Source organism: Microtus oregoni, unplaced genomic scaffold, assembly GCF_018167655.1.
Source record: "Microtus oregoni isolate MIOR12 unplaced genomic scaffold, Mior012 000002F_ref0000024, whole genome shotgun sequence".
Taxonomy (NCBI): Eukaryota; Metazoa; Chordata; class Mammalia; order Rodentia; family Cricetidae; genus Microtus; species Microtus oregoni.
In genome coordinates, this window is record NW_024543061.1 from 49,134,812 (window position 1) to 49,155,926 (window position 21,115).

The window sequence follows — 21,115 nt, forward strand, 5'->3', positions numbered from 1 at the left end:
TCGTAAGTATCAATGCCACTGATAAATTTGTGTGATGTTAGCTGAATGTAGGTGCTGTTCTCCAATGATGTCATCAGTGGTAGATTGGGAGAGGGACGGAAGGAAAGCGGGAGGTGGTGTCTCTGAGGAGGCGATTAGAACATGATGCAGATTTTAAACAGTAGTTTCTTGCCTTCCTGTCTGCGGGTTGCTGATTTGGGTTGCCTGTGTTTATGTATGATAGTATAAATATGTTTCTGATGACAATCCAGAGAAGGAGCAAAAGTGGCAACAAGACAAGGAGCCGCTGCTCATGCATCAATTGATTAGCAGTTCTTTTCTGTAGCAGGCAATGGTGGGATGTGGGAGTTGGGAGTGAGGGAGGGAAGAGTCTGTTACTGGGAGCATGATCCGGGGATGGAACTATACCCACGCAGAGCGAATTTCCATCTGGCTTGGGCTGTGCTTTTGAAACAATGCTCCATGATTTATAGAGGCTGATAAATGCTTAGCAGGGTGGGAGTGTTGAGAGATTTAGTGCTTTTTTTTTTTATAGAATACATTGGTCTTGTACTCAAATTCAGGGGACTTGGGAGAATGGTACCACTTGGAGAAATTGCTGAATTGTAGCCCTTAGCTGTGTAAATCCAAGTCAGGCACCTTGTCCAAGACATACAGCTGGTTAGTTAGTATGGAGACTGGACTAAACCTGTTGAGAGACATCTGATGATCATGCTTTGTGGTTTATTGTACGTCTTCCCCAAACATCTTCTGCTCGTTTGAAGACAGATAGGAATCTATATGAAACAAAAATTGTGGGAGCCTTCTTGCTCCTGTAATGAGTCTTCTGCACCTCACTTTTTCCACTTCCTAGTGCTTCTTTGACATTTTTCCTTTTTTCCGTTGGAGTCAGTACCTACACATTTACTACCTAGCTCTTTTCAGGTGTTGAGGATTATTCGTTGCATAGTATAATTATGCCAGAGCAGAATTATCTACACTGAGTAGTTATGAATTTAAGTCGTTCGTTTATTACTGTTATGAGCAGTACTGCCAGTTTAGTAAGCATGAATTTATAAGGCTCTTACTTTGTGCCCTACTCTTCTCTAAAGGCTGTATAAATATTGAATAACCTAATTTTTTTCATAATTGCATAATGATGTTTGTCAGTCTTACGGACAAAGAAATCAAGTCAGAGAAGAAGTTAAGTAATTATTTAATGTCCCATGGCTTGTTGTCAGGATTTCAAGCCAGGCTGAATTTCAGCACCATCATTGTTCTCTTAGTTAGCACTCTGCTGCCTTTTAGCAACCATAACCTTTCTGTAGCTGTTTGTTCTCACGTGCAAGTGCTTATAAGGATCATTGAGTATCCCAGTGCTAGAATTATCAAAGAATTTTTTCCTAACGTAGTTTTAAAAATAAACTCTGTTCTTTAGGTGAATTTGAGGTTCCCAGGGGGAAAAAAAATTAAGAGGAAGTTACAGAGATTTCCCATCAACTCTGTGTTCCACACATGCACAGTCTTTCTGTTTGCTGTGGCACCTTTCAGAATGGTGTTTCCCTTAGCATACGCTGACATCACTGTCACTTAAAACCCATAGTGTGAGGGCTTCATCCTTGACATGAGGTGTATTCAGTGGCTTCAGACACATTTAAAATAGCATGTATCCTCTATTAGAGCATCTTACAGAATAGTTTAACTGTCTTGACAATCCTTCTCTGTACCCCACCCCACCTCCAAGTCAACTTTGAGGTCATGTAGTTAGAATAAAGTATTATGCTCCCTTTTCACATTCGCTTTTTTACTCTCTAATACACCTGTGCATTTTCTCCATGTCTTTTCATGGCACGACAGGTCATTTCCTTTCAGCACTGAGCAAGATTTAGTTGTTTGGCTATACCCAGATCTCACCCACCGACTGCCTGGAAGACATACTGGCTGTATTCAGTTTGCCAATTGTACAGAAAGACTTTAGTATGGACATGTTTTCAGCCCCTAAACAACTTCAAATAAACTTACTTTTTAAATACAAAAATAACCAGGATCAACACAAGATGGCTTCGATTGAAAATGGTGTCAGTGAATAGCCTTTGACAGTGTACTCCTTGCTTAGTACTACTAGCCTCTTGTCAGCTAGAAACCATCAACAATTTAGTAAAACATTTTTGTTCCCAGTATATTCATTCAGTGAGTGACGGTTGGTGACTTGAACCCAGAGCCTCAACTCTTAATCACCCCTTAGTTTCTTTTTGACTGTGTTGAGTTCCATCTTATTTTGATAAACTATGATAGCAGATGGTTTGACCTGACTTGCAAGTAGTGATCTTTTTCCTTCCAGCTTAAAGAAATAAAAGTGTTTGTGTACGCATGTATGTGTGTGTGTGCGAATCCTTTTTGAGTTTGCTTTTTCCTTTCTATTTCTTTTACTCATAGTGTCCCTCTTCCCTCCTGCAGAGGAAGAGTTTCAGGTTATGACTCAAAGCCCAGGTGAAGTGGGGTAGTCCCAGTTCTCAGTGTAACTGTGAATTTGGGGTTTCGTGTGGTGATTTCAGCTTCTCTGTAAATCCAGCAGAAGTCATGGTGTCATGACATAAACTCATCTAAATGGAGCAGAGCTCTTCATTGTAGCTACATGAATCCTTTCTTGTTTTCTTTCCTACGAGGATACTTTCTATTCCTGAATAAGTTCTCGATAGTATTGACCAATACTTACATGGTGATAGTTATATATAAATTAACAATCAGCTCATGGTTAGAAAGCAGTAACATCAATCAACCCTGACTATGTAAAAGAAAAACACAGAAGCGTGGTGGTCCAGTAGAGAAGACTGTGGAAAGGTGACAGGGTCCCCAGTAACTTGAAGGTTGAGGGGCTAAGAGTTCCTTTGCCACAGGTAAAATCATATAAATTACAAGGAATCATTAAAGGCTACTATCATGTTAAACTTTCTGGGAAATTAAAGATGGATTTGGGCCTTTCTGTCAAAGAGAGGGCGGCAGAAACTGTTAATCCTCTAACTGGATTCAAAACTCAAATGTCTAATAAAAATAAAATAAAATAATTCATTAAAAAAAAGTCTAGGTGAACATAGTAGCTTGACTGTACAGGTAGAACAAGCAGTAAAGGTTCATTGCCCCTGTAACCTATCTCATGGTGTGCCGAGGAGAGGTGATGGTGGATTGTGATAATGTGGTTGAGTCACTAGTGATGGCTCTGGAACTCCTCTCTTGGTCTGACTGTTGCTGTTATAGTTGTTTGGAGTTCAGGAGACTGGAGAGGTTAGAGACCTGTGAACTGGTTCCAGTTTGGAATTTGGCTACTTTGAAGATTCAGGGTATTGCCTTAGCTGTGGTAGTCATTCATTCTTCTGGAAGTGTCCATGGGATGATGTGGAGACTCTATTCCAAATCTAGGGCATTTTCTGCACCTGACCTGGTTGGCCATGATTTGCCAATTAATCTCCTGTAGTGTGAATGTCAGTCTTGGCTGAGGAGTCTGGGAAGGATGGCTATTTCCTGCCTGGCTGGGTATTTGGTTTTTGCTATAACGATAACGTTGTCAGTGGAATTCTTTCTTAGCAAAGGATTTCTCTAATTGAGAAGGACCACATGGGTCAGCCTAGAGTCTCTTGACGACAACAACAGCAGCAGCAAAGCAGATTCAGCCAGTAATAGCAGCTGATAATGATAATGGTGGCTCAAGAAATCTTGACAGAATTTTTTAATCCTGAAATTTGCAGAAGAATGAATAGCTAGAATTTATGTACTCTTGTGAACCAGGAGTCATTATAATATATTTCTGGGGTTTAAATGTGTTGATTTTGGGAGGCCCAGTGTGATACACTGAGTGTAACAGAGGGAAATAATTTATATTGCCTACTTTTTACATCTGGCTTTTGAATTTGAAATGACTTTTGGATAGTGTTAAATTTGTCTAGAAATGGCAGGTATAACTGCTATTGCTGCTGCTCCCTCCCTCCCTCCCTCCCTCCCTCCCTCCCTCCCTCCCTCCCTCTCTCTCTTCCTCCTGCTCTTTCTTACCTCCTTCCTTTTCCAGTTCCCTCCTCTTCTGTCACAGGACAAGAGTATAATATTTATGATCTAGCTTGAATAACTTAAAGGCCTTAAAAAATTGAATGTGGGTTAAAAGAACATGAGCAGTAGATCTGCCGATAAATATTTTAAAATAAAAGCAGATAACTGTTTGTTTTGTTCTAAAGGTCACATTCAAAATTCAGTGCTCCTGACTCTTAGAATGGCCATTTTTCTTAGAGGAATAATTTAGACAAGTTGAACTGAATAGCTCCAGCATCTCTGGCATTTATTCAATTTGCTCTTTAACTGTCGTCGTCTGAACGCTGTAAAAGACCGGAACTTAAACACACATCCCGGGATCTTGATAACTTCAGAAAACATTCTGTCCCATGTTTTGTACAAAAAATTGTGAGACTGTAAAGTTAAGTTGCATTAAATAGGCTTGCATTAAATGATGATAATTCCCATTTGTCTTAAAATCTTGGCTTGTGATAACCGTAGATTTTTAGTTTTCATTTTACTGATAGTGTGTGTGTGTGGGGGGGGGACACTGTGTGGGCGAAGCAGTTGGCCTAATTGTTTAAACTGAGATTACGTAGGAGAAGATTTCTGACATGTTTATATTGCATGGAACAAATTGTTTACAGTAGAGATCATTTAAATGTGTTACCAATATCTCAGGTTTTACATTTGCCAGCCCTGTATGTTGAGACTTTCCAGAGTCTTGAAGGATCAGCAGTTGTTCTTCCTCTAATAGACAGTAGGATTTTGCACTTAGCCGAAAAGAGCTCACCTTTGGAGGGGGTATTCTCTTTCAAAAAAAAAAAAAAAACAATTAGTGCTCACAGTGCAGTGTGCTAAGCACCAGAGATGTGATATTGTTTCTGCCCTTCTAGGGCTTACACCCTAGCCGGGCGGGATAAGACACACACAAGTAAACAGTCCTTTGTAAGATCGCACCCACAGATGAGAAAGGCCTTGAGCATGGAGCCTGGAGACAGGATCCAGTTGGGCAGGAGGGAGTGTGCTGAGGCCAGCACTAAATTTGCTGGTATGGAACCTCTTCTGTATCGGTAACATGTAGGCTTGCTGCTAACTAGTCTCTTAGGAAGCTGCCCCTGTGAGCTTATAGAAGGGTATGCAAGGTCCTGAGACCACACACTTACGCCAGGATACGCACATATTAGTGTTGGAGAAAGGAGGAGGGCATCAGAGAAGCAAACAGTGACTCTGATGTAGTCACAGAGTGTGGAGTCCAGCCTGTGTCCAGTTCTTTTTCCTCTCTGTTCAGGGGATCAGAGGTATGTGCTGAACTGGGTTTTTCCCAGCAGATTTTAGAGCATGTCTCCTTGGTCCCTGCAGTTGCTCCCATTTCTACTGCTTTCTTTTTTACCTTAGCCACCCTTTGTCATGCATTGTTCAGGATATTTTAGGATCTTATGGGGGTAAGAAACCAAACAAACAATATATATGTCAAATTGGTGGGTTCATGAGCATGAGTGTTTATTAAAATAATATTATTTAGAAGTCATACTCATTTACTTGGGCTGATGTAAGTGGTTTGGAAGACAGAAATCTATTGTCTCACCTAAGTTAAAGTCTTTACTTCCACTCAAGGTCAATGAGAAAGACACCATGTTCTGCTATAGGCTAGCTTGTGGTAGTCTGATGTGGTAGTGTTGTTCTATTGTTCATTGGCTTTGGGTGCTTTTATCAACATCTACCTAGATATTCATATAACATGTAATTCACTATTAAATAAGTCCCTTTGCAATATAGAATTATAATTTTAAAACTTTGTTATACTCACTTATTTTTGTGTGTATAAATATGTGTCTATAAGTCAGAGGACACACCTTGCTGGAGTCCATTTTCTGGTTCTATCTTTGCATTATCTAGGTCAGGACATTGAACACAGGCTGTTAGGTTTGGTGGCAAGTGCCTTTACCCACTGAACCATCTCAATGGCCCTGTAACTATTTTAAAAGATTTATTTTTACTTTTACTTGTGTATATGTGGATGCACGTGAGAGTGCTCATGGAAGTTAAAAGCAATTATTAACTGCCCTATGATTACAGGGAATTAAACTCTGGTCCTCTATGCGAGTAGTACAAGTTCTTAACCACTGATCTATATTTTCACGCACAATTATAGTTATTTTTAAAACAGTCATGTCAAGTAGGGTCTACTCTGCATCAGTTTGACCTACTTATAGCTATCTGCATCTGCAGGGACCCTATAATATTCTATTTTAATATAGTGTGTAAAGTTTTGTATGAAATAATTCTTTTTTTGAAGCCTAATTGCCATGGTAATGATATCAGGACAAGATGTCTTTGGGAAATGATTAGGTCATGAGGGTTTTGCTGTGTCATTGGTGAGATTGGTTCTCAGTTTTGTGACAGGATGCTTGTTTTGTTGTTTGTTGGCTTTGGCTACTTTGTCCCAGTATCCTCCTTGACATTCATGTGACATGTTACTCTCTAAATAGACCTCTGTTCAAAATGTATTACAATTTATGGGATGAAGGGTTTATTTTGGCCCTTGGTTTCAAGGATTAGAGTCTGCCCTTTGGGGCAAGGCAAGGTAGCACAACATGGCAGCAAGAGTGAGGTGATGGGAGCTAGCCACTCCTGCATGTCACATCTTGGTGAATTAGGAAGCAAAAAGTGTGGACAGGAGCCAGAAGCAGGTAGTCTGAGGAGTCTGAAGGCTATGTGTTCAAGCACATGAGCCTATGGGGACATTTTACATTTCTATAATAATCCTCGTAGAAGAAGAGGCACATGGGGACGAGGCAGTGACTCTGTTTCAGAGCAATGGCTCCTCTTCTGGAAGACTTGGGTTCAATTCCCAGCACCCACATGGCTGCTGACAGCTGCCTGTAACTCCAGTAACAGGGGATCTAAGGTCCTTTTCTGGCCTTTGTGGGTACCAGACACATATGGTGCACAGACATATATGCAGGGGCACACACACACACACACACACACACACACACACACATCCATGTGCATGCAGCCCAAGAGAGAACCCTTGGGGAACTAGACTCTCAGTAAGCTAAGTTTGTCCGCAATTTAATTATGTATTTCTCAGCCTCCAGATCTGTGAAAAATTCATACTTGTTTTTAAACCATTTTGTTTATGGTGTTTTGTTGTATGATTCAGCCCACAACAAAAATATGTGTGATTTGGCAGAATTCATTATCTATAATAGATAGAGACGCTACCTGCTGATTCCCTTGAGCCTGTTTTTCAGAGTAGGTTTCTGGGAACGGTGTCCCTTTTCTAATCAGTAGCAACTAATAGTTATTGAGCTGTGCTAGACTCAAGGCTCCTCGAGTGTTTGCAACTCATCCAAAGCACCTTCTGGAGGTGGCATTATAACCCCTTTCCCTTTGCACTTGTGGGAACGCAGCCTCACTTCTGTGAGGAAACTTTGCCCTCCCTGTCATATCGGTTCTAGTTTCAACACTGTTCTGCATACCGAGTTTTAACTGGTAGGTGGATGAAGTAGCCAGAACTACTAACAAGAGTGTCCTGTAGCTGCCAGTCCACTGGGAAAAGGCATATCTCATTGTTAGAGATATTTCTTGTCTTTCTTGTTCCAGTCCCAGCTCCTTTAGTGACTCCCATGGTCCTTACCCTCAAGAGATCCTCTCATGTGATACAGAACAGCACTATGTAACTTAACCTTCAGGCTCAGTCATTCAGCAATCAGAAGATGAAATGCTCGTGATCATTTAAATTGCATTTTCTAACCTATTGCCAAGGAATAAACAGGCTCTCTCCATCCTTTTGGGGCAGAAGCAACCTTGGCATGCAGGACAGAGTTTCTCCCAAGGTGAAAGGCTGCATTACTCATCTTTCCAAGGGGAAATGATTACTTCTGAATGGTTACTGACTGACTAAGTAGGATTCTGTAGACCATTGAACACAGGAGACCCTAGGGTGGAAATGTGATGTTGAGATAGGTTTTAAATTCGAACTTTTAGAAAATTAAGTTGAATGTAACTTGAGAAATTTGGAGATCAATGCCAAAGTCATTTGAAAATCAATTCTCACATCTTGCTAGGTGTATTACCTTGAAAATTGGCCCTAGTGTTCAAGAATGTTGGGGAACAGTAATTTCTTCACTCTTCTCCTTTTTACCATTTTATCTTAAGGCTTGTACCAGGAAGTCTAGAGTTGCTCGACATGAATCCAAACAGCATAATGGTTGACTGTATCTTGCCCATTGCTCTTCCTGATAGCCAAATCCCAGCACAGTGAGCTGCATGTGTCCTCAGACGAACTTCAGAAAATGTGTTGGAGGTGAGAGAGGATAGTCATAGTTCACAGGATAAATAAATAGGAATGTCAACGACTTGTAAGAATTTGTCAGCCAAATTGGAAAGTGAATCTTGACTCTTTTAAAGCTGTGTTCTTTCAACTCAAGAGCGTTAACAATTGCTTTTCAAGAGGTGAGTTAAGGAACACTGTGTGTGAGTAGTGTGTTATGGCACCATTGTTGATTTCTCCAGAATGCAGTGACCTTTATTCTAGTCTCCCCTGCAAGCAGGCTTGTGTCCGTTGTATCAGCTTTTCGAACCTCAGCTCCAAATAAATACATCTGAAAGGTAAGAAATACAGATACACACCAGCTGAGGCAAGAATTAGGCTAGGTAATATCATAATTCAAGGCCATGTCAAAGTGGAAAGAGAGAGAAATAGTATTGTCTGGGCCAGGAAACACACATATATACACAACTTTAAACACGCTGAAGAAGCAGAGTTGTTTCCTAAGTTCCTTATGTGCTAAATGTAGCGCATACACTTTCCTTCTCCATCACCTTTCCTGACGTGGTCTACCTGTCAAACCCATATGACTCTGCACTAACAATAACCAGCCTGCCCTGGCCTTGGCCAGTGCTGCATACTGTTCTGTACCAGGAGACGTTTTTTTTCTTCTCTCCATTTCCTCTACTGTCATGCAACCTGAGTGCTTGCTAGGTGACATCCTTTGCGTCTTCACCTCCTCCTGCTTGAGGGACTCCCCAACCCCTCTTCTGGGATGTACATTTTGAGCAGCAAGGCAAGGCAGGGTAAGAAGTCTGCTTTTGAATACAGCGCCTACCACTCCTATCCCAGGAAAGTCTTTGATGGTCCTGTGTGTTGGTGTGAGCTGTTGGTACTAGTAGTACATATTTCATTAGACTAAGAAGATTGGATAGTGATAGGAATCTCACAGTCAAATGGCTAGCAGTGCTCTTTATGGTAACTACAGAAGCCAGTGCTCTACCTACAGTCATACTGTGCTGCTGGTATCTAGATTACCTCTCATGGTGTGTGTACACTTTCCTCTTTTTCTATTTCAGCTTCTTTCCTATTCTCGTCCTCTCCACTTTCTGTTCCACAGAGCTCTGCTGTGCCCTGTTGCATCCCGTGGAGGAGAAGATCCCAGCATATATAAGATGTTATTCCTGCCATTCTTTCCCAGTGTTCCTTGAGTGAACAACTAAGCTCAGTGTTTAGTGTGGGTGGTCATGTGGAGAACGATGTATGGGAGAGGCTTGAATGGGCATTCGTCTGAGAAGGGAGATGCCTTCAAGGGGAGTGAGGTCTTACACATGGATGGGTATTGACCTATTGGATAAGGTCACTTCAGCAAACTCAGGGAGCTTGCACAATCAAGGAGATGTGAAAGGTCATAGCTCAAGTGAAGAGTGTTCTCTGTGTGGCCAGCGTGGAGTGGGTCCCCAGGAGCAGGCAGCACAGGTTCCACATAAGGCTGGAAATGTTGATGAAGACTCTATAGAGAAAGGTTTTTCTTCCTGCTATATTTAAATTATATGTGCCTTTTCTTGTACAATCCAAGGAAGTCATGAGAACCTTTATGCCAGAAAACGATGTCATTAAATTGGCTTAAAAAAAAAAAGTCAGTTCTGGTGATGGTGTGAAAGATGTATTCCCTTATGCTCACTCAGTCTTTAGCACAAAATAGCATATTGTGTTTTTAGCATTTTGTTGAAATTCTAATGTTAAAGTTGTGTGTATCAGTATTTCTAAGAGTAGAAAACCCAAAACTATCACGTTAATTTTCTAAACTTAAAAGCAAATCACCTTTTAGAGCCTTAGAAGTGCAGTTCTTTATGTGTCCACGCCGTCTCGGAATAAAGAATGTTGATGCCACAGTATAGTGTTCAAATATGTGAGAAATTATGCTTTGTCTTCTGCGTTGGCCCCTCCAGATGCCAGAGGGCCATCCAGACCTCTGGTACCCTCCTTCCAGCCACACCTTTGAAGACACACTTTCTTGTCTATCAGTAGGATTCATGGATTCCAGAGTTCTCTGGCTGGGAAGCGGTGAATGTACATGTTTCCAGACCAGGGAAGCGTGTACAGCTGTTTTACAGCACCTTTCAGTGGGTACATGGGTATTTTGGTGTTTGAGAATGGGTCTTAAAGCCTGTCATGGGAGTTGCATAGTTCTTGAAATGAGTTTTTAGTCTTGTTTCCAAAGATCAGCTGTTGAATGCATTTATACATATTTAACAAAGACTTTTATGAATGGCTATTATAGAGCTAAAGACAGTTATATTCAGGTTCAAAGAAAGGACTTCCTATGGGAATTTAATATTTTTAAACTGTTGGCTGGCCACAAATTGATATTTACCGTCATTCTTGTGTTCCTGAGTCCAGCATAATAGCTAACGGTTCTATTGCTGTTCATTTCCTCTCTTCTCTCAACTCTACATTTGAGTTTCTCTGTAATTGGAAGCATCAAATATTTCCACACATTTAAAACATAAAACTCTTTAAACTTTGTGCCTGCAATTCTGAATGTACATGCATGATGTTGTGTGGTGCACATGGCACAGAGCGTGCGTGGAGGGCAGGGGACATCCTTGTAGAGTCACTTCTCTTTACCTTTGTGTGAGTCCCAAGGGTTGAAGTCTGGTTGCCGGGTTTGTGTGGCAAGCCCTACCAGTCTCACTCTCAGATTTGGAGGCTTGCTAACGGTTTGATGGACAACACAGATACACTCGATAGACGACGGTGGCGAGAGGTCCAGCTCTGGCACAGATGAATCTGAGGTTGTTACTCGGGCGGCTTCTGAATTTCATAACCTCCCAAGCATAGTAACACCATCAAACGAATAGTCTAGTTCATTCATTGCGCTTTATTGACAGCTTTAACACTTCGTGGAGAATAGTGGTTCCCTTCAAAATTTGTTAGAGTGTGTGAGGAGCGTTTATGGAAGCTGTGCTAATGTGGGCACATTTAACACATTTTGAGAATTGATGCCTTTGGAAGTCAGAATGCTGCTTGACCTAAAAGGACAAGCAGAGTTCTAAGCACTCTTTGAGGAGGACTGGTGTGTTTATGACGAAAGATTCAAAGGCCTTTTGAAAGAAAAAAAGAGACTGTGTTTGGAATGCTCTAGCAACCTGGACTGCAAATCTTAAGTAGGAGAGTCTGAATGCCCGAGAGCCTTCTGTTTGATTTTGTTTGTCTGTTACAGTAACTTACAGATCAACCAGATCCTGTATCATCTCTCAGGTATGTCCAGACTTGACATTGTGACACGCCACTGTCATCTACAAAGTCAGTGCCTGAGAACTTCCTGGCTGAGTTACAAAACAACAACAAACTCAAGTAAAATACAAACAAACAAACAAAAAACCCTCAAAATTGCTAAAAAAAATTCTTATAATGTTTTAAGTATTTTGTTTTGGGTTACCTTTCTAGTTTAATCCTTGGCTGCAGGTTGGACATGCCCATATGTTCATTTTTTTTTTGTGGTGTCAGTTACTTTTAGTTCATATTGGGGGAGGGCTTGCCTAGTAGTGATAACCGTGAATAGGGAAGAAATTGACCACATCCATTCACTGTTATTGTCTTTGCTACATGCTAGTCACAAAACCTTAGTAATTGATAGCATGGTGCTCATTGTTAATGTGTCCGGGGTCGCAGCGTCTCTGCTCATGTTGCATAAGTCTGCCTATGTGCCTTAGGGTTGACTGCTTGATCAGGTGACCTATCTAACTGATCCAAAGCACATCCCTTTGGGCAGAACCTTCAGTCAAGGATAGACAAGGTCACTACACCCATGGTAGCTTGGCACTGAAAAGTTCCAAGGCAAAGGGCATGGACACAGGAAGGAATGAGGCCTGGGATCAAATGATGCAATTCACCTCTTAAGTTATTTTTTTAAATTAATTTTGCAGCTCTGGGGATTTAACACAGGCCTCACATATGTTAGGCAGGTTGTCTATCACTTAGTTACATCCCTGTTTACCTTGTAACTTTTACCCAGAGCAGCTGATTTCACATCTTAATATCATACTGTATTTCTATTCCTTTGGTCTTTATCAGGAATTATTTGGTGATAAAGGACAGTTTGCTTCAAGATGACCATACATATAAGAGGCAAGATCACATCTGTATGACAGTAGGAACCAATGGAAGAAGGGGCAATGGGACAGACACTAATGTGTTAGACTCCATGCGGTTGTCTTTTGTGCATAGGGTTTGTGAACCTTCTTTCATTTCTGCTTTCGTTTCTTATCTTTCAGTATTTTATTTTATTTTATTTTTGTAGAACTCACTGTGACCACCTGGGACTCAATTCTGTGAGGATTTTGAGTTCAAGCCTCACAGTTATCTCGTTGTCTTGGTAAAAATTCATCTTCCCAACTCCAAGCTCACGGACTGTTTGTTTCTTCCCCTATCCAGTCTTGAGCAGAGCTGTCCTATCTTCATTTCTTTCTCTTTAGTTGTTCATAATGTAGTTGAAGACTCATGATTTCATCTCGTTCTCTTCAGTTATTCATTATGTAGTTAAAGACTCATGATTTTATATTTCCAAAGACCCACAAGTTTCTTCTGTTACCCTTGACCTTTCCCGTGAGCCACAGACTCAGCCTACTATGATTATTCCTTTATTCTATAGCTCCACTTGTGTATATCCTATGGCCATCTCAAACTTGTACCCTAACTGGACCACTTTAATTCCTCCTTATAAACCTGCACTTATCAGTCATCAATGTCAAGTTTTTCCTTGCGTAAGTCTTGGGACTGTGGGCTAAGTCTCTTTCTTTCTTTCTTTCTTTCTTTCTTTCTTTCTTTCTTTCTTTCTTTCTTGTGCTGGGTGACTCTTGAATCTTCCCCAGTCTGTCTTTATTAATAGCAAATACAAATAAAAATAATAACAAAGTCCATTAATAGGGGCATACTTTGCCCCAAATTTTGTTAATTCTTTTGGGCAGCTATGGATTAAGCAAAAGGGCATTTCAGAGTGGGTAAGAAGATTACAGCTAGATTTGGACAATTCACATGCCAGAGTGTTGGAAAAGGCTTATTGTGATACTTCTTAAAGGTAACTTTAATGAACACTTACAAAAGAAGTCAGTAACTTGTCTTTCTACTTATTGGTTAAATCATTTTAAGTTGTATGCATACCATATCTATCTAATATACTGTGTATATTATAAAGGAAAGCAAATCAGAAAATGTAATCTAATGCAGATGAAACTAAATAGAGCTTTTCATTTTTATTCTTTACCATGTTTTGTGTTTTCATTTACGAGCATTTTTTGTTGGTTTTGTTGTTGTTGTTGTTGTTGTTGTTGTTTGAGACAGGGTTTCTCTGTAGCTTTGGAGCCTGTCCTGGAACTAGCTCTTATAGACCAGGCTGGCCTCCAACTCAGAGATCCGCCTGCCTCTGCCTCCCGAGTGCTGGGATTAAAGGCGTGCGCCACCACCGCCTGGCCATTTATGAACATCTTAAACACACAGATATGCTCTGTTTATTTATTTATTTGTGATTTCTAAAACAGCAGAAAATTTCCAGCCTAAGGATTTTGAAGAATATCACTTGGCACCGCTAAGTGTGTTCACATTGCTGAACGTTTTCAGTTTGCACCCAAAACTATATCTGACAACCATTTTTTTTCCTTCAATATTTTCCTTGTTTGAGTAACTACAGCTTTACTTACTTCCACTTCTAAAATTTCCTACGTTGCTTTTAGAGACAGGATTTTGCTGTGTAGCCCAGGATGGTCTCTGAATCCACCGGGATACAGCCTGCCAAGTGCTAGGATCACAGTACTGTGCCACCGTACCCAGCTACATTAGATACCTCATGTGTGTGGCCTTGTAAGGTATTGGTGCTTTTTGACGGGTTTATTCACATCATAGCCCTGTAGAGCTTCTCTGTGTTGTAGCACATAGCAGGATTTCTTCTTTTTGTGGGCAGGTTGAGTTCATTGTTTACTCATCTGCCAGCTGCACCATTTGAATCACGTGACTGCTGCTGCTCTGGCTATGGCTATGCACATCTCTCATGGGCTCCTGCTCTCATTTACTTGATTATTTATCCAGAAGTGGGCTTGCTGGATCGTAGGTTAACTCTGATTTTTAATTTTTTTTTTAATAAACTTTCAGTCTTTTCCATAGTAGTCGTCCTGTTTTACAATCCCAGTAAAATGTGAAGAATTCCAACTTCCCCACATCCACTCAAGCCTTGAGACCTTAGTTATCTATTATGTACGTATTTATCTATTTAGAGACAGGATCCCACATAGAAAACAAGTGTTTTTTTCTTTTTCTCTTGTTTTTTAACCGCCAGTGCCGAAGATCAAACTGAAGAAGGCTTTGCACATGATAGGCAGTGCAAAGCTGTGTCCCCAGTTCCTTCTCCCACCCCGAATTTCCTATCTAGTCCATAGCAAACCCACTTAATTTAGATACACATTATATCCCACATCTTATAGTTTCTCATCCCTGTCACTTTTCATCACTGTCACCCTTCCCCTGTCATGATTGACTCTTTCTGAGCCTCCACTCTGGTCTTCTAACTGGGGCTTTCTCTCTGCGGCTTTGCATAGTGATAAACTGACCGATAGTCTGGCTCACTCCCCTCCTCTTTTAAGGAAGCACAGTTGACAGCTGTCACTCTGAGAAGACCCAAAATTGTTTCCTTGGTTTGTAACATCCAGAGCATCCGTCCCCATAATGGCTTGGCTTTAGTCACCCACCTTGAACACAGCAAGGCTTTTCCTGCTTCAGGGTTTTTCTACCTGCTGTGCTCTCAGCCTCAGGGGCTGTGTTCATGGACTTGGTTTGATTCACACCTTCTTGTAATTTAAGTGCGACTGAGTTATAACCTCTTCAGAGTGCTCCCTAAACTCTTCTCCGAAAAGACAACCCTTGTGAGCTGCCTCTGGATTCTCTGCTTTCTTTGTGTGTTTTTGCTCCCTCCAGATATCAGATTGTCTTTATTTGTGACTTTAATAATCATCCCTCGTGAGCAAATGTAAGCCTCATGAATGCAGAAATTCCATCTCAGCATCTGAAAGATTGCTTGGATTTCAAAAGTGCTCAGTAGGCCCAGTGGTAGCGGCACACACCTCCAATCCCAGCACTTGTGAGACGGAGGTAGGCAGGTAGGTTTCTGTGACTTCAAGGCCAGCCTGGTCTGCAGAATGAGTTCCTGGACAGCCAGGGCTGTTATACAGAGAAACCCTGTCTCAAGAAGAGAACACATGCACACACACACACAAAGGGCCTCAGTAAATATTTGTGGGATAACCAATAAAAGGTTATTATGATGTGTGCTCTTCCATCTGCACGCTTTTGGCATGCTGACTGAGTTTCCTTGTGCGTGCGCATGTGGCATTCTTAGTCCAGGATTTTCAAGGAAAGCACTCCTGTCTAGAATCTACTTCGTGATTTCTGCAGCTCACCTTGAGTTCTGGGTCATTGTCAAGAGCTTTGAGCAGGAAAGTGGAGATATCTCCTCTAACTGAAAACTATTCAGGGATTGAGTACAATTGTCTGTCTTGGTCCTCTTGGCCTCCGTTGCTAACTGAGTCTTGGCTGCGTGTTATCACCTGCAGCTCCATTTCCTGTTGTAATGGGAGAGCAGTGCCTTGTCTGTCCAAAGACTGCTTGCTGGAAGTCAGCAACATAGCCCAAAGCCAGAAATTTCTCCTGCAGGGGATATGGTCCATGGACAAGTCTGTGGATTATATAGTGGAATTTCCTCTGACCCTGCTCCTTAAAGACACCAAAATATAAAACCACAAACAATGGGCTTTTCTTCCCAGTTGGTTTGGGTTAGTTCTGGTATCCTCCCACCTGCTGCTCTAAACTTTGAGGGCTATGGGCTAGGAGCATGTATAATTGCATTGTTTTCTCATGGCTTAGTTTATGATGAAGTTATTCTTTTATGGTTAGGATTTTTACCTGGTTGTAAGCAAAGCTCATCTTCCTTCCATGGCCTTCCCTGCTGGGGAAGCATGCTGCTGATGCCTTCACCACAGAGATCTTGTCATCAGACTGGAGCATTATCTTTGCCTGTTTATGCCTCCTTGTAGTCCGGAACTGTTTCTGTCTTACTCGTCTGCTAGTTCTGATGCAGGTTGCGAGTATCTTGCTAGGTAACCAGGGACCTAATCATTACAAGAGTCCCAATGATGATTGGGCATAAAGGTACTAGTGTCATTTAACTTCTTGGTCTAGGGACACATAAATGAGTTTCCTTTTAAAATTACTTAATAATTTGTATAATGTCTACATATATGTTTTTACTCCAGTTAAAAACTTCCCCCATTTAAAAAACTGCTGTATTATTATTGTGTGTCCCTGTGTGATTTGTGTGGGAATGTGTGTGCCACAGTGCACATTACAGGTTAGAGGGCAAGTGTGCAAGTGTGTGCAGTTGGTTCTTTCTTTCCTCCTTTATGTGGGTTCTGGGGTCAAAGTCAGGCATGCGCCATCTCACTGTCCTCGTCTCCCCTCTTTTTGAGATGGGGGAGGGCTTACTATGTGGCCCTAGCTTAAAAACCTCTTACCTTATCCTTCTAAATCTTAGATCAGAGACTTGCATCACCACACCTAACTGAAGAAGTCTTCATAAGAAAACCAAACATGCAGGCCTCTCCTTCTACTAGACAGAATCAATAGAAGACCACCAGCTTAGGCTACTGTTAACATTAACAACAACATATGATAGCAAGGCAAATTGATGTGGGATGTCCGTCTTTATATATGCTGCTTTTTTTAGTTGATTGAATGAAACTTGCTTCGACCAATGGCTTAGCAGGGTAAAGCCAGGCGGGAGATCCTAACAGAGAGAAAGAGAGAGTAGGCAGAGTCAAGCAGATGCCAACCAGCCTCAGAGGAAACAAGACATGTAGAAAATGAGGTAAAGCCATAGCCACATGACAATACATAGACTAATAGAAATGGGTTAATTTAAGATGTAAGAGCTAGCTAGAAATATACCTGAGCCATTGGCCAAATAGTGTTGTAATTAGTATAGTTTCTATGTGATTATTTGAGTCTAGGTGGCCGGGAAACAGAAGGGCAGTCTCTGTTTACATTAATGGGATCAACTCATCTTTTGCGGGAGAATTGAGAGAAGTCAGAGAAGATTTAAAATTTTTTTTTATCTATTTATCATCTTGGCTTCTTCTGTAGAAGAATGATTAGGATGAAGAAACCAGAATAAACAGGCTAGATTCTAGACCTATCGTAGTATGCATGGAAGATAAAATATTACCTGAAAAGTACATAAAGGTATCATTGCCCTCAGGGAGTGTGTTCTTCACTGTTAGTGAAGATGGTTTGGTGAATACATGGATAATTGAAGCCAAGAGTGAGTTTTAACCATTGCTGCCTTTTGTTATTGTGTTGTATTTAAGATTCAACAGTAGCCTGGTAAGATGGCTCGCTCAGCAAGTGAGATAAGTACTTGCTGCTCTTCCGCCTTACCCAAGTGCAGTTCCCAGATCTATAGACATGTATCATGGTTCACAGCCATCTGTAACTCCAGTTCTTGGGGTTGGGATAGGATTTCCTCTTCCGGACTCCCTGGGCATCAGGGACACACATGGCACACATAAAACACACACACACACACACACACACACACACACACACACACGGCAAAATACTTATAAAATTAAAAAAAAAAACAATTGCAGGCTTGAACAATGGCCTTGTATTGAAGCAGACTGATGTTGGTGTTTGTATGTATGTGTATCAAGAATGTTGGAAATGTCCAAAAGCCCCTGATGTTTCCTTTTCAAATGGTACGGGTACCAGGCTCGGGAGGTAACCTGCAGATAAGTACGTGCTGTGTCAGCATGGAGACTTCGGCTCAGATCTCTAGCACCTGCATAAATGCTTGGTGTGTTCATGTGTACCTGTAGCCCCAATATTAGGAAGTACCAAGAGACAGGGCTCGAGGACAGCCATACAACTGAAATGGTGATCTCCAGATTCATCGAGAAACTGTCTGAAAAAATGAAATGAATATGTATCCCATTTTTTGTTACTCTTTCATCAGTTGAGGAAAAATTAGGTTGTTTCCATTTCCTAGCTATTGTGAATAGCACTATGATAAATATCGCCGAACAGTTACCTGCGGAGTTGGATGCCCAGACCTTTGTGCATTTGACAAGGAATGGCAGCGCTGGAACACATGGTAGATTTATTTTTATATTGTTTAGGGTTCTCTATGCTGTTTGAATTTGAGTGTGAGAGAGAGAGTGCACAAGGGTGGGAGAATGGGAGGGGTTGGAGGGAGGGAAGGGGAAGGGGAAATGATGTAATTATATTTTAATTAAAAATTTTCAAAAAAGAAATACAATGTATAGCTCCAGAGTCTTAGTCTTTTTTTTTTTTTTAAAAAACAAAAAGGATAAATGATTGAAGAAGACATCTCAATGTTACTTCTGGCCTCAACATTCACCTGCATGGGTGAGCATACCTGCACACATGTATGCTGATTTACTTTATAGTCTCTTGAGTCACAGAATTATGTAATTGCATCCTGATGTATGAATAAATGAAATTATACTAGGTAAAAACTAGCAAGTGAGGTTGAAGTTCCTTGAAATGGAACAATTGTATTTACAAATAGGGTTGATGCTGACATTACTGAGGCAGGGCTGGCAGTGACACAGGTTCCTGACAGGAGGGCACAGGAGAGACACTGTAACAATTGAGTAGGCACTAGCATTCCTGAGGTCTGCCAGATTCCAGGAAAGTGGCTAGACTTAGAGTCTTTCTGAGCAGCTGTGAGGGGTGAGGGGTCACGTAGAAAAGATTACTGGGGAGAATCAACAACAGTGAAGGAAGACACACACATACTTGGAGGAAGAAATGATAGTGTTCTGTGAGGAAGGAGGTGAATTCCAGAGACAGAAGAGGTCCCTGAAAGGACCAACTGTGGCTACAGAGTAGACAGTAGGTCAGGAGCTGACAAAAGATGAGCTTCCCGTCCACCCCTGCGCCACGGCTCAGCTACTGTTTTTATCTGGAGGTGGCTTCAGTACTTAAATGAAAATTACACTCGGGAGGAATTTTCATTAATGTGCAAGAACAGAAATAAACCTTACAGATGATCTTCTACTTGCCGTTTAGGAGAGGACTTAGAGACTAAGAAATATCTTGTTGGGGTGAGCAGAGACTGGGCCACAATTCAGAGATTTCTCTGGTTTGTTTGTTGGTTTGTCTCTGGAGACAGGGTTTTGCTCTGTGGCCCAGGGCAGCCTCAGTCTGGATCTTCCTGCCTTAGATTTCTCAGTACTGAGACTGCAGGAGTGTGCCCCCATGCTCGACTTGAGAACTAGATGGGCAGTCCTTTCAGTTATTTCTTTATTCTTCAAGTACTAATACTTGAAGCACCTATAGGCTTAGCTTTGGGCTAGGCCCTGGAATCCTGCTGCAGCAAATATTCCCTCCCAGTCAGATCCACCCTTGACTGTCCTCACAAGCAGTAATAGAACAACCACAGGTATCTCTTCTGTGGCCAGTGGTGTTCACAAGATGCTAGCTAATCATGACAGCAGCTTGGTTTATTAGGAAACAAGGTTTGTGTCCCATAGGTCTCTCCCGTGTTGAAATGGGTACCTGGAGACACAAAAAGACCTGTGCTCTCCACACTGTGTGAGGTGCAGGTTGCTAGTTGCCCTTGAGTTCTTTCGTCATGCAGTCTGCCCTTGTGTGAGTTGGATGATGCTGACAGTTGGCTTTTGAACGTTACTGTACAAGGTTGTTTCTCAAGCATCTTGTTAAAAGTGAAGATTCTGTGGATACACAATAAGCAGAGGTCTCACATCTCCAACATACTCCCAATATTGCTGATGCCAGTGGGTGCATCCAGGTCTAGCAACATTATAGATATCAAGAGCTATGAGGGACTTTTTGGGTCTTCAGAAATCTCCTTGGTGGTAGTTTCTGTTTTATTGGTTTTGATTGTGTTGTTTGTACTTTTCTTGTTTATAATGGAAAGATGTACTGTTTCTTTAAAAATATTTCTCCTCTCGGAAAGGGGCTTCTTGATCGATAGTCTTGTCTCTTCTAATCCCTAATCCTATTGGACCTTATGAAAAATTATAATAGCATTTTGGATAGGATAAGCTTTTTTTGAGTTCACCAGCTGTTCCACTGTAGCAATGCAGACTGCAGTTGAAGTGTGGCAGACTCTATAAAGGAAGAGAGGGCATTAGGGCATGCGCTGAGAGTCTCTTAACTTCAGTACAGTTAGATGGCCGCGTCTCAGCTCCTCAGACTGCATCCCCCCTGATATCTAAAAAATAATTCTCTGTGTGTGTTTGTGCGTGTAGTTTTTGTATGTGCACATGTGTGCTTACTTGTGTGTGCACATGTGTGCATGCATACATGTGTGGAGTTCATAGGTTGACCTCAATTACTCTCCACCTGTATATAAAGGCAAGGTTGCTAACTGGACCCCAGAGCTTGATGGTATGTCTGGTTCAGACAGAGCACTTACTCCAGAGATCCCTTGTCTCCTGAGCTGTAGGTTGCAGGTGGCCCTGCTCACCTGGCATGTATGTGGGTGCTGGGAACCTGAACCCCAGTTCCCAGGCTTTCCCAGCAAGTGCCTCCCCAGTAAGCCTCCCCTCAGCTCCACTGCTCCCTCTTACAGCAGTAATTAACACACTCCAAGCTGGCTCAGAGATCTGAAGGGTGGTAACCTTTTTATCTGAAGCTCACACAATAACCACTGACAGTAAAATTACACATTTTGCAAACATCTTGAAATATTAGCCCTTCCGACTCATAATTTGTTTATGGCAT

At 41.5% G+C, this 21,115-nt stretch overlaps 1 protein-coding gene across 12 annotated transcripts in view; it reads left to right on the forward strand.

Annotated features, from left to right (window-relative positions):
* Positions 1-21,115, forward strand: part of Itpr1 (inositol 1,4,5-trisphosphate receptor type 1) — a 339,707-nt gene that overhangs the window by 60,765 nt on the left and 257,827 nt on the right. Inside the window, exon 1 of one of the 12 annotated variants that reach the window (XM_041641700.1) lies at positions 18,710-18,769. The exons of the other annotated variants lie outside the window; for them this stretch is intronic. Within the exon in view, the coding sequence (XP_041497634.1) occupies positions 18,715-18,769 (55 nt within the window). The 5' untranslated portion in view covers positions 18,710-18,714. Of the gene's footprint in view, positions 1-18,709; positions 18,770-21,115 lie in introns of those variants that run through there. 12 annotated transcript variants of the gene reach the window in all.